At 48.0% G+C, this 14,538-nt stretch overlaps 1 protein-coding gene across 4 annotated transcripts in view; it reads left to right on the top strand.

Moving 5' to 3' along the window:
* Window positions 1-14,538, top strand: part of OGDH (oxoglutarate dehydrogenase) — a 150,272-nt gene that overhangs the window by 32,592 nt on the left and 103,142 nt on the right. For all 4 annotated transcript variants that reach the window (XM_063931916.1, XM_063931913.1, XM_063931914.1 and 1 more), the window contains one exon: window positions 13,129-13,384. In XM_063931916.1, the coding sequence (XP_063787986.1) occupies window positions 13,163-13,384 (222 nt within the window). In that variant the 5' untranslated portion in view covers window positions 13,129-13,162. The remainder of the gene's footprint in view (window positions 1-13,128; window positions 13,385-14,538) is intronic.

The raw sequence follows: 14,538 nt of genomic DNA on the forward strand, positions 1-14,538 counted from the left end.
ATCATTGCAGTGCATGAAGTGTAACAGTTTTTATAAGCATTCGAAGTAAAAAAAAAAAAAAACATTAACATTTCAAAAAGTTTCCGCAATTTTGTCCACCACTGTACATATACCCTTATATTGGCAAGGAAGAAAGAGGAAGCACTGTCCAAAGGGCAAAATCCATGTGGTTCCATAGTAGAGTGAGGAGGTACAAGAGAGAGAGAGTAACTGGATAAATACATGTTTCAGCTAGTGGGCCGGATGTAATGCCACCTGAGTTTGGCGGCCATGCGGGATCCTGGCTGAACTGACTTTTTATTTAAAGGGGCAATCGCTTACAAGGTATTGTTTTCCATGTAAGTGATTGCCCTTTTAAATTTTTCGCGAGTTTGGCTGGCATCCCGTACGGACGCCATACTCGGGAAGCATTACATCCAGCCCAGTATGTTTTTGTTAGGTATGGCTTAGAACCGACAACTGAAGTCACTTCAGCAGTACAGGGCAGATCTGACTGATAATCGCAGCGTGTGTAGCCAGACCACAGATTATTGGTCAGTTGGACATGGCGACTCGTTCGGCATATCCAACAGATATGTATGATCATTTGTGAGCTGCAAGTCTGCCACATTGGGCAGTGTGTGTTGCCCTTGCCTGGGCAACGGACATTTTCCTGTCTCCATTTTTTTTTCTTTCTCTGTAAATTCTTCCTGACCAGCAGTGCACACACATATAATAATAATAATTATATATATATATATATGGAAAAGAGAATAATGGAGGGCGCAATGGTGAGTATAAAATCACAAGTAATTTACTGGCATCATAATCACTCACGTACATTCAAAGTATAAAATAACCAACGCGATGTCGATGTCGTCTTGTGACGAAACGCGTTGGGCGTGGCCAGCAGGACGAGGTACTTGGATCCAGCGTCTGAAGTGTCGGCGCGTGTGGTCCGTGAATTGAGTCCGTGCGGCTAGAAGGATTTAGCGGCTGTTGGTATCCGGAGAGCGACGGGGTTCATCGGTGTGGGTATCCGGAGGCTCCACTGATGATCGACATCGCGCTGGTTATTTTATACTTTGAATGTACGTGAGTGATTATGATGCCAGTAAATTACTTGTGATTTTATACTCACCATTGCGCCCTCCATTATTCTCTTTTCCACATGTGCTGAGGAGTACGGGTTTACTCCTAAAGGAGGATTGCTGCAATAATACATATGGACTGACATATACTTTAAAGACTTTTTTGTTGGATTGCGCGACTACTTTCTGTTTAAATATATATATATATATATAAGAGAGAGAGAGAGAGACTTTTCACCTTGAAATTTCGACTGCAGAGTGCCGCTGATTCCTGCTTCATTATATATGGATATATAGAGAGAGAGAGATAGTGAATGTGTTTTCACGTGCGACTGTTAGCATTTGCTTGTACTTGCTAACTTTACAATCCAATAAACCACAAGCAAATGGCGTGCTCCCTAGTTTAGGTGTTAAAGTGAGTGGGTAGGGTGACATGAGAACAACGTGTTCCAGTGTCACACATTGTGTGCGTTATACTTGTTGTTAAATCGCATCTGTTGTGACACCAGTGTCCTTGAAGACGTTAAAATAAACAAAAATGTTTCTCTAACGTCCTAAGTGGATGCTGGGGACTCCGTAAGGACCATGGGGAATAGCGGCTCCGCAGGAGACTGGGCACAAAAGTAAAGCTTTAGAACTACTTGGTGTGCACTGGCTCCTCCCCCTATGACCCTCCTCCAAGCCTCAGTTAGATTTTTGTGCCCGGACGAGAAGGGTGCACACTAGGTGGCTCTCCTGAGCTGCTTAGTGAAAAGTTTAGTTTTAGGTTTTTTATGTTCAGTGAGACCTGCTGGCAACAGGCTCACTGCATCGAGGGACTAAGGGGAGAAGAAGCGAACTCACCTGCGTGCAGAGTGGATTGGGCTTCTTAGGCTACTGGACATTAGCTCCAGAGGGACCGATCACAGGCCCAGCCATGGATAGGTCCCAGAGCCGCGCCGCCGGCCCCCTTACAGAGCCAAAAGACAGAAGAGGTCCGGAAAATCGGCGGCAGAAGACGTCCTGTCTTCAACAAGGTAGCGCACAGCACTGCAGCTGTGCGCCATTGCTCTCAGCACACTTCACACTCCGGTCACTGAGGGTGCAGGGCGCTGGGGGGGGGTGCCCTGAGACGCAATAAAAACACCTTGGATGGCAAAAAATGCATCACATATAGCTCCTGGGCTATATGGATGAATTTAACCCCTGCCAGAATACACAGAAAAACGGGAGATAGGCTCCGCCCCCTTCTCGGCGGCCTTATCTCCTCAGCACACTGGCGCCATTTTCCCTCACAGCTCCGTTGGAGGGAAGCTCCCTGGCTCTCCCCTGCAGTCACTACACTACAGAAAGGGTTAAAAAAGAGAGGGGGGCACTAATTACGCGCAGTATAAAAGATACAGCAGCTATAAGGGGAAAAACACTTCTATAAGGTTATCCCTGTATATATATAGCGCTCTGGTGTGTGCTGGCAAACTCTCCCTCTGTCTCCCCAAAGGGCTAGTGGGGTCCTGTCCTCTATCAGAGCATTCCCTGTGTGTGTGCTGTGTGTCGGTACGTTTGTGTCGACATGTATGAGGAGAAAAATGATGTGGAGACGGAGCAGATTGCCTGTAATAGTGATGTCACCCCCTAGGGGGTCGACACCTGAGTGGATGAACTGTTGGAAGGAATTACGTGACAGTGTCAGCTCTGTATAAAAGACAGTGGTTGACATGAGACAGCCGGCTACTCAGCTTGTGCCTGTCCAGACGTCTCATAGGCCGTCAGGGGCTCTAAAGCGCCCGTTACCTCAGATGGCAGATATAGACGCCGACACGGATACTGACTCCAGTGTCGACGGTGAAGAGACAAATGTGGCTTCCAGTAGGGCCACACGTTACATGATTGAGGCAATGAAAAATGTTTTACACATTTCTGATAATACGAGTACCACCAAAAAGGGGTATTATGTTCGGTGAGGAAAAACTACCTGTAGTTTTCCTAAATCTGAGAAATTAAATGAGGTGTGTGATGATTCGTGGGTTTTCCCCCGATAACAACTGATAATTTCTAAAATGTTATTGGCATTATATCCTTTCCCGCCAGAGGTTAGGGTGCGTTGGGAAACACCCCCTAGGGTGGATAAAGCGCTCACACGCTTGTAAGAACAAGGGCTCTACCCTCTCCTGAGATGGCCGCCCTTAAGGATCCTGCTGATAGAAAGCAGGAGGGTATCCTAAAATGTATTTACACACATACTGGTGTTATACTGCGACCAGCAATCGCCTCAGCCTGGAGGTGCAGTGCTGGGTTGGCGTGGTCGGATTCCCTGACTGAAAATATTGATACCCTAGATAGGGACAGTATATTATTGCCTATAGAGCATTTAAAAGATGCATTTCTATATATGCGTGATGCACAGCGGAATATTTGCCGACTGGCATCAAGTCTAAGTGCGTTGTCCATTTCTGCCAGTAGAGGGTTATGGACACGACAGTGGTCAGGTGATGCGGATTCCAAACGGCATTTGGAAGTATTGCCTTATTAAGGGGAGGAGTTATTTGGGGTCGGTCTTTCAGACCTGGTGGCCACGGCAACAGCTGGGAAATCCACGTTTGTACCCCAGGTCGCCTCTCAACATAAGAAGACGCCGTATTATCAGGCGCAGTCTTTTCGTGGGCAAGCGGGCAAAAGGTTCCTCATTTCTGCCCCGGGACAGAGGGAGAGGAAAAAAGGCTGCAGAAATCAGCCAGTTCCCAGGAACAGAAGCCCTCTCCCGCCTCTGCCAAGCCCTCAGTATGACGCTGGGGCTTTACAAGCAGAATCAGGCACGGTGGGGGCCCGTTTCAATGAATTTCAGCGCGCAGTGGGCTCACTCGCAAGTAGACCCCTGGTTCCTTCAGGTGATATCTCAGGGGTACAAATTGGAATTCGAGACGTCTCCCCCTCGCCGTTTTCTAAAGTCGGCTTTACCGATGTCTCCTTCTGACAGGGAGGCAGTTTTGGAAGCCATTCACAAGCTGTATTCCCAGCAGGTGATAATCAAGGTACCCCTCCGGCAACAGGGAACGGGGTATTATTCCACACTGTTGTGGTACCGAAGCCGGACGGCTCGGTGAGACCGATTCTAAATCTAAAATCTTGAACACTTACATACGGAGGTTCAAATTCAAGATTGAGTCACTCAGAGCAGTGATTGCGAACCTGGAAGAAGGGACTACATGATGTCTCGGGACATCAAGGATGCTTACCTTCATGTCCCAATTTACCCTTCTCACCAAGGGTACCTCAGGTTTATGGTACAGAACTGTCACTATCAGTTTCAGACGCTGCCGTAGGGATGGTCCACAGCACCCTGGGTCTTTACCAAGGTAATGGCCGAAATGATGATACTCCTTCGAAGGAAGGGAATTTTAGTTATCCCCTACTTGGACGATTCCCTGATAAGGGTAAGATCCAGGGAACAGTTGGAGGTCGGTGTAGCACTATCTCAGGTAGTGTTGCGGCAGCACGATTGGATTCTCAATATTCCAAAATCGCAGCTGATTCCGACGACTCGTCTTCTGTTCCTAGGGATGATCCTGGACACAGTCCAGAAAAAGGTGTTTCTCCCGGAGGAGAAAGTCAGGGAGTTATCCGAGCTAGTCGGGAACCTCCTATAACCGAGCCAAGTCTCAGTACATCAATGAAATGGTTCTGGGAAAAATGGTGGCTTCCTACGAAGCAATCCCATTCGGCAGATTCCACGCAAGAACTTTCCAGTGGGACCTGCTGGACAAATGGTCCGGGTCGCATCTTCAGATGCATCAGCGGATAACCCTGTCACCAAGCACAAGGGTGTCTCTCCTGTGGTGGTTGCAGAGTGCTCATCTTCTAGAAGGCCGCACATTCAGGACTGGGTCCTGGTGACCACGGATGCCAGCCTGCGAGGCTGGGGAGCAGTCACACAGGGAAGGAATTTCCAGAGCTTATGGTCAAGCCTGGAGACATCACTTCACATAAATATCCTGAAGCTAAGGGCCATTTACAATGCTCTAAGCTCAGCAAGACCTCTGCTTCAAGGTCACCCGGAGTTGATCCATTCGGACAACATCACGGCAGTCACCCACGTAAACAGACAGGGTGACACAAGAAGCAGGAGGGCAATAGCAGAAGCTGCAAGGATTCTTCGCTGGGCGGAAAATCATGTGATAGCACTGTCAGCAGTATTCATTCCGGGAGTGGACAACTGGGAAGCAGACTTCCTCAGCAGACACGACCTCCACCCGGGAGAGTGGGGACTTCACCCAGAAGTCTTCCACATGTTTATAAAACTCGACAAGTATTGCGCCAGGTCAAGGGACCCTCAGGCAATAGCTGTAGACGCTCTGGTAACACAGTGGGTGTACCAGTCAGTGTATGTGTTCCCTCCTCTGCCTCTCATACCCAAGGTACTGAGAATTATAAGATGGAGAGGAGTAAGCACTATATTCGTGGCTCCGGATTGGCCAAGAAGGACTTGGTAACCGGAACTTCAAGAGATGCTCACGGAGGATCCGTGGCCTCTACCTCTAAGAAGGGACCTGCTCCAGCAAGGACCCGGTCTGTTCCAAGACTTACCGCGGCTGCGTTTGACGTCATGGCGGTTGAACGCCGGATCCTGAAGGAGAAAGGCATTCCGGATGAAGTCATTCCTATCCTGATCAAAGCCAGGAAAGATATAACCGCAAAACATTATCACCGCATTTGGCGAAAGTATGTTGCGTGGTGCGAGGCCAGTAAGGCCCCGACGGAGGAATTTTCAACTAGGTCGATTCCTACATTTCCTGCAAACAGGAGTGTCTATGGGCCTGAAATGGGGGTCCATTAAGGTTCAAATTTCGGCCCTGTCAATTTTCTTCCAAAAAGAACTAGCTTCAGTCCCTGAAGTTCAGACGTTTTGTGAAAGGGGTACTGTATATACAGCCTCCTTTTGTACCTCCAGTGGCACCTTGGGATCTAAATGTAGTTTTTGGGTTCCAAAAGTCACATTGTTTTGAACCACTTAAATATGTGGTTTTAAAATATCTCACATGGAAAGTGGTCATGCTGTTGGCCCTGGCCTGGGCCAGGTGCGTGTCAGAATTGGCGGCTTTATCCTGTAAAAGCCCTCATCTGATTTTCCATTCGGACAGGGCGGAATTGAGGACTTGTCCTCAGTTTCTCCCTAAGGTGGTTTTCAGCGTTTCACCTGAATCAACCTATTGTGGTGCCTGCGGCTACTAGGGACTTGGAGGACTCCAAGTTGCTAGACGTTGTCAGAGCCCTGGAAATATAGGTTTCCAGGACGGCTGGAGTCAGAAAATCTGACTCGTTGTTTATTCTGTATGCACCCAACAAGCTGGGTGCTCCTGCGTCTAAGCAGACTATTGCTCGTTGGATTTGTAGTACAATTCAGCTTGCACATTCTGTGGCAGGCCTGCCACAGCCAAAATCTGTAAAAGCCCATTCCACAAGGAAGGTGGGCTCATCTTGGGCGGCTGCCCGAGGGGTCTCGGCTTTACAACTTTGCCGAGCAGCTACTTGGTCAGGAGCAAATACGTTTGTAAAATTCTACAAATTTGATACCCTGGCTGAGGAGGACCTGGAGTTCTCTCATTTGGTGCTGCAGAGTCATCCGCACTCTCCCGCCCGTTTGGGAGCTTTGGTATAATCCCCATGGTCCTTACGGAGTCCCCAGCATCCACTTAGGACGTTAGAGAAAATAAGAATTTACTTACCGATAATTCTATTTCTCGTAGTCCGTAGTGGATGCTGGGCGCCCATCCCAAGTGCGGATTGTCTGCAATACTGGTACATAGTTATTGTTACCAAAAAATCGGGTTATTGCTGTAGTGAGCCATCTTTTCTAGAGGCTCCTCTGTTATCATGCTGTTAACTGGGTTTAGATCACAAGTTATATGGTGTGATTGGTGTGGCTGGTATGAGTCTTACCCGGGATTCAAAATCCTTCCTTATTGTGTACGCTCGTCCGGGCACAGTATCCTAACTGAGGCTTGGAGGAGGGTCATAGGGGGAGGAGCCAGTGCACACCAGGTAGTTCTAAAGCTTTACTTTTGTGCCCAGTCTCCTGCGGAGCCGCTATTCCCCATGGTCCTTACGGAGTCCCCAGCATCCACTACGGACTACGAGAAATAGAATTATCGGTAAGTAAATTCTTATTTTCTCTTACGTCCTAGAGGATGCTGGGGACTCCGTAAGGACCATGGGGTATAGACGGGCTCCGCAGGAGACATGGGCACTATAATGAACTTTAGAATGGGTGTGCACTGGCTCCTCCCTCTATGCCCCTCCTCCAGACCTCAGTTAGATCCTGTGCCCAGAGGAGACTGGGTGCATTACAGGGAGCTCTCCTGAGTTTCTCTGAAAAAAGAATTTTGTTAGGTTTTTTTATTTTCAGGCAGCACTGCTGGCAACAGGCTCCCTGCATCGTGGGACTAAGCAGAGAGAAGCAGACCTACTTAAATGATAGGCTCTGCTTCTTAGGCTACTGGACACCATTAGCTCCAGAGGGAGTCGGAACGCAGGTCTCCCCTCGCCGTTCGTCCCGGAGCCGCACCGCCGTCCTCCTCACAGAGCCGGAAGATAGAAGCCGGGTGAGTATAAGAAGAAAGAAGACTTCAAAGGCGGCAGAAGACTTCAGATCTTCTCTGAGGTAACGCTGCGCGCCATTACTCCCACACACAACACACACGGCAGGCACTGATGGGCACAGGAGGGGGGGGGGGGGGGCGCCCTGGGCAGCAATTTCAAAACTTTTGGACTGGCTAAAATGAATATATAGGCTCCGTGGGCTGTATATAGTAAATCCCCCTCTAGTATTTAAAGAAATTGAGCAGGACCGAAGCCCGCTGCTGAGGGGGCGGAGCTTGATCCCTCAGCACTAGCCAGCGCTATTTTCTCCACAGACACTGCAGAGAAGTTGGCTCCCCGGACTCTTCCCCTGCTGAACACTGTGACACAGGGCAGAAAAGGGGAGGGGGGGGGGGGGGGGTGCACTTGTAAGGCGCAGTGGGTGTATTATATGCACATAATTATATAAAAGCGCTATTTAGCTGGGAATTGTTTTTTCCAGTGTTGGTTGGTGCTGGGTGTGTGCTGGCATACTCTTTCTCTGTCTCTCCAAAGGGCCTTATTGGGGATCTGTCTCCATATAAATATCCCTGTGTGGGTGTCGGTACGAGTGTGTCGGCATGTCTGAAGGCTCTTCTAAGGAGGAGGTCGAGCAGATGATTGTGGTGTCTCTGTCGGCAACGCCGACACCTGATTGGTTGGACATGTGGAATGTTTTAAATGCAAATGTGACATTATTACATAAGAGGTTGGACAAAGCAGAGTCCAGGGAAAAAGCAGGGAGTCAATCCATGGCTTTGATTGTGTCACAGGGCCCTTCAGGGTCTCAAAAACGTCCCCTTTCCCAAATGGCAGACACTGATACCGACACGGATTCTGACTCGTGTCGACTACGATGATGCAAGGTTACACCCAAGGGTGGCGAAAAGTATTCATTATATGATTATTGCAATAAAAGATGTTTTGCATATCACAGATGACCCCTCTGTCCCTGACACGAGGGTACACATGTTTAAGGAAAAGAAACCTGAGGTGACATTTCCCCTCATCTCATGAGCTGAACACATTATTTGAAAAAGCTTGGGAAACTCCAGACAAAAAACTGCAGATTCCCAAAAGAATTCTTATGGCGTATCCTTTCCTGGCACAGGACAGGGTACGGTGGAAATCCTCGCCCAGGGTAGACAAGGCTTTGATGCGCTTATCCAAGAAGGTGGCGCTACCGTCTCCAGACACGGCAGCCCTCAAGGATGCTGCTGACCGCAGACAGGAAAGGACTTTAAAATCAATTTATACACACACGGGTGCTTTGCTCAGACCGGCAATAGCATCGGCTTGGGTTTGTAGCGCGGTAGCAGCTTGGACAGATACCTTGTCAGCTGATATGGATACCCTAGATAGGAATACCATTTTGTTGATCTTAGGTCACATTAAAGACGCAGTCTTATATATGAGGGATGCTCAGAGAGACGTAGGCCTACTAGGTTCAAGGGCCAATGCCATGGCGATTTCTGCTAGGCGAGCACTATGGACCCGCCAGTGGACGGGTGATGCTGACTCAAAAAGGCATATGGAAGTTTTACCTTACAAGGGTGAGGTTTTATTTGGGGAAGGTCTCGCGGACCTGGTTTCCACAGCTACCGCGGGTAAATCTACTTTTTTGCCTTATGTTCCCCCACAGCAAAAGAAAACGCCACAGTATCAGATGCAGTCCTTTCGGTCGCATAAGTCCAGAAGAGGTCGGGGCTCTTCCTTCCTCGCCAGAGGTAAGGGTAAAGGGAAAAGAATGCCTGCTACGGCCAGTTCCTAGGAACAGGTGTCCTCCCCGGCTTCTACTAAATCCACCGCATGACGCTGGGGCTCCACTGGGAGAGTCCGCTCCGGTGGGGGCACGTCTTCGACTCTTCAGCCACGTCAGGATTCAGTCGGACGTGGATCCTTGGGAGATGGAAATTGTATCCCAAGGCTACAAGCTGGAATTCGAAGACGTGCCTCCCCGCCGATTCTTCAAATCGGCTTTACCAACGTCTCCCCCAGAGAGGGAGATAGTTTTAGCTGCAATTCAAAAGCTGTGTCAACAGCAGGTGATTATCAAGGTTCCCTTAATACAACAGGGAAAAGGGTACTATTCAACCCAATTTGTGGTCCCGAAACCGGATGGCTCGGTCAGAGCCATTCTAAACTTAAAATCACTGAACCTGTACTTAAAAAGGTTCAAGTTCAAGATGGAATCTCTCCGGGCAGTGATCTCCAGCCTGGATGAAGGGGATTTTATGGTGTTACTAGATATAAAGGATGCATACCTTCATGTCCCCATTTATCCTCCTCATCAGGCGTACCTGAGATTCGCTGTACAGGACTGTCATTACCAATTTCAGACGTTGCCGTTTGGGCTTTCCACAGCCCCGAGGGTTTTCACCAAGGTAATGGCGGAAATTATGGTACTCCTGCGCAGGCAAGGAGCCACAATTATCCCGTACTTGGACGATCTCCTGATAAAAGCGAGATCAAAGGAACAGTTACAGAAAAGCGTGTCGCTCTCCCTGAGAGTGCTGCAGCGACATGGCTGGATCCTAAATTTACCAAAGTCACAGTTGGTTCCAACAACTCGGCTGTCTTTCTTAGGCATGATTCTGGACACAGAACAAAAGAGGGGTTTTCTCCCGATGGAAAAAGCCCAGGAACTCCAGAACATGGTCAGAGACCTGTTAAAACCAAAAAGAGTGTCTGGTGACCACGGATGTGAGCCTCCGAGGATGGGGAGCAGTCACACAAGGCAGGAATTTTCAGGGACTGTGGTCAAGCCAGGAGGTTTGTCTACACATCAACATACTGGAATTAAGAGTCATATACAACGGCCTACGACAAGCGGAGAATCTTCTTCGCGACCTACCGGTTCTGATTCAATCAGACAACGTCACAGCCATGGCTCATGTAAACCGCCAAGGCGGGACAAGGAGCAGAGTGGCAATGGCGGATGCCACCGGGATTCTGCGCTGGGCAGAAAATCACGTAAGCGCTCTGTCAGCGGTATTCATTCCGGGAGTGGACAACTGGGAAGCAGACTTTCTCAGCAGACACAATCTCCATCCAGGAGAGTGGGGTCTTCATCAAGAAGTCTTTGCAGAAATAACAAGTCTTTGGGGACTTCCTCAAATAGACATGATGGCGTCACGCCTCAACAAGAAGCTTCGGATGTATTGTGCCAGGTCAAGGGATCCTCAGGCAGTAGCGGTGGACGCCCTGGTGACACCATGGGTGTTTCAGTCGGTCTATGTGTTCCCTCCTCTTCCTTTCATCTCAAAAATATTGAGAATCATAAGACGAAAAAGAGTACAGACAATACTCATTGTTCCAGATTGGCCTCGAAGGGCCTGGTATTCAGATCTTCAGGAGATGCTCACAGGAGATCCGTGGCCTCTTCCTCTCAGAGAGGACCTGTTGCAACAGGGGCCCTGCGTGTTCCAAGACTTACCGCGGTTACGTTTGACGGCATGGCGGTTGAACACCGAATCCTAGCGGGGAAGGGTATTCCGGAAGAAGTCATCCCTACTCTGATAAAGGCTAGGAAGGAAGTAACGGCGAAACATTATCACCATATCTGGAGGAAGTATGTATCTTGGTGTGAAGCCAAGAATGCTCCGACGGAAGATTTCCACTTGGGCCGTTTTCTCCACTTTCTACAGACAGGAGTGGATATGGGCCTAAGCTAGGCTCAATTAAGGTACAGATTTTGGCCCTATCTATGTTCTTCCAGAAGGAATTTGCTTCTCTCCCAGAAGTCCAAACTTTTGTAAAGGGAGTGCTACACATCCAGCCTCCTTTTGTGCCCCCAGTGGCACCATGGGACCTTAACGTGGTGTTACAGTTCCTAAAATCTCACTGGTTTGAACCTCTTCAAACGGTTGAATTAAAGTTTCTCACTTGGAAGGTGGTCATGTTGTTGGCCTTGGCATCCGCAAGGCGGGTGTCCAAATTGGCGGCCTTATCTCATAAGAGCCCCTATCTCATTTTCCATGTGGATAGAGCAGAGTTGAGGACTCGTCCTCAATTTTTGCCTAAGGTGGTGTCATCGTTTCATATGAACCAACCTATTGTGGTGCCTGTGGCTACGGGAGACTTGGAGGATTCCAAATCCCTTGATGTAGTCAGGGCCTTAAAAATTTACGTAGCCAGGACGGCTCGGGTTAGGAAAACAGAGGCACTGTTTGTCCTGTATGCAGCCATCAAGGTTGGCGCTCCTGCTTCTAAGCAGACTATTGCTTGCTGGATCTGTAACACGATTCAGCAGGCTCATTCTACGGCTGGATTGCCATTACCAAATTCAGTGAAGGCCCATTCCACTAGGAAGGTGGGCTCTTCTTGGGCGGCTGCCCGAGTCGTCTCTGCGTTACAGCTTTGCCGAGCAGCTACTTGGTCGGGTTCAAACACTTTTGCAAAATTCTACAAGTTTGATACCCTGGCTGAGGAGGACCTCATGTTTGCTCAATCGGTGCTGCAGAGTCATCCGCACTCTCCCGCCCGGTTTGGAGCTTTGGTATAATCCCCATGGTCCTTACGGAGTCCCCAGCATCCTCTAGGACGTAAGAGAAAATAAGATTTTAAACCTACCGGTAAATCTTTTTCTCCTAGTCCGTAGAGGATGCTGGGCGCCCGTCCCAGTGCGGACGTATTTCTGCAAGGCTTGTATATAGTTATTGCTTACATAAGGGTTATGTTACAGTTAAGATCAGTCGTTGGCTGATACTGTTTTGTTTCATACTGTGAACTGGTTGCGTATATTCCAGGTTATACGGTGTGGATGGTGTGTGCTGGTATGAATCTTGCCCTTGGATTAACAAATATCCTTTCCTTGTACTGTCAGTCTCCTCTGGGCACAGTTTCTCTAACTGAGGTCTGGAGGAGGGGCATAGAGGGAGGAGCCAGTGCACACTCATTCTTCTAAAGTTCTTTATAGTGCCCATGTCTCCTGCGGAGCCCGTCTATACCCCATGGTCCTTACGGAGTCCACAGCATCCTCTACGGACTAGGAGAAAAAGATTTACCGGTAGGTTTAAAATCTTATTTTTACGTTTAACTAAATGTCTGAGGGTTTCAGCATAAACACTTATTTTAATTGTGTTTTAAAAGTGACATGCTCATTTTGTTTTAGGCATTTTTTGAAGCCATTATGGGGGTAATGTTTAGTTGGCGATGAGGTTTATTCAGTACAGAGTGTAAATGAGGGCTTTAGTTCTTTTTTATCATAGACTGACTGTCCAGCAGATCCTCCTGTGTAACTCGGTACAGCACCTATTGTTCCCTCCTTTTATCCCTACTACTGCTGTAAAATGTGCTGTGCAGACTGTTGGCAGAAAAGTCCCTGATAGAAACAAACATAAAGACCTACATACAGTATAACAAGTGTTGGTAAAACTGCGTAATCACTGTTTATAGTGGTACATTCACATATGAACACAGTGTTGTCACTGACTCTCCCTAATAACATGTTTCACTTGTTCCCCAGGTTCTGGTAATCGGTCTCTCACAAAGACACAGACATGTTTAACTTAAGGACTTGTGCTGCTAAACTTAGGCCTTTGACGGCCTCTCAGACTGTTCGCTCACTAAAACACAGTCGGCCTGCGGCCCCAAGGACGTTTCAGCCAGTCAGGTGCCTCAGTACACCTGCGGCCGCAGAGCCTTTCCTCAGTGGGACTAGTTCTAATTATGTGGAAGAAATGTACTATGCATGGCTGGAAAACCCCAAGAGTGTCCACAAGGTAAGGAGGGAAGCGGGTGCTCCAATGGCTGTTCTCATCATACAACAGTAGGCCCGGTCTGAATGGAATACTCTGGGAGCAGTTTTCCTGAAGAATGCCTGGATATTGGCCGCTGGAGAAGGATGTTCTCATTGCAGTCTCTCACCTGGTTTATTCTCTGCCATGTGCACCATTGCGAGGTCACAGCCTGGGGTCTGAGTGAACACAGATTGCCGAATACTGGGTTCAGTAATCGCTGCCTCTTTGCTATGTCTGTGTAATGAATGTCACCTTTTAGTGGTTATTTACACAAATTGTGTAAAGTTTAAAGATAATTACTAAACAACCATATAATCCTGTTCATTTCATAGCTGAAAATGATACCTTATTGGTCTGTATGTGTTAAGATAGGTACACACCTGACAAATTCTGACACCCAAAACAATCCTGATAACAGATGTCGAGCATACACACTACACAATTATTGTCGCCTGGATTTCACATCGTTGAGGTTTTTTTTTTTTTATATGCAGAATCTCCATGCACTCTACAAATTACCAACAACTCCTTTCCAACGTGACCGACATAGTGCGTGCTGCTACGTCGGCGACAGATCTGATGGATTATTTACGCAGCGTACACACTAAACAATTCTTGGGCCCACAACCAAATATTTGACAAGTTGGCCCGAGAATTGTATAGTGTGTACTCATGTTTAGAAAACATCGAAACAATTTCTTTGGAGGAGGAGCTGTAAATTGTCTCCTGTGATTTACTGTCCTGGATATGTGGCTTCAGGGATCTTCACACGGGAGCTGTGCGCCAATGTGTGAGTTGCGAGCTGCGACATAACACATTACGCCGTCTGATCTCTATAGATAACAGCAATTGCTGAGTTTCTGGAAGCACATGCAAGATGTGCTTTCATGGGTGGTAGTTGGCTGAAACGCTTTCTGCCTTTGACTACATACTGTAGGTACTTTTAATATTTATTTTATGTGTCTAAAGGGGTAGTCCAGTGTTGAGGCATAGAGAGACGGCAGCCCAACACTTGTAATATAAATAGTGGTATCCCTTCCCCAGGACCCTCTGTTACCTGCAGACACAGGAATTTGTCTAGCTTTGTTCAGTGCATCTTGTCTTTTATCTGCAAGTTTGCATTTGTTGATTTGATT

The sequence above is a fragment of the Pseudophryne corroboree genome, chromosome 6 (assembly GCF_028390025.1).
Source record: "Pseudophryne corroboree isolate aPseCor3 chromosome 6, aPseCor3.hap2, whole genome shotgun sequence".
NCBI lineage: Eukaryota > Metazoa > Chordata > Amphibia > Anura > Myobatrachidae > Pseudophryne > Pseudophryne corroboree.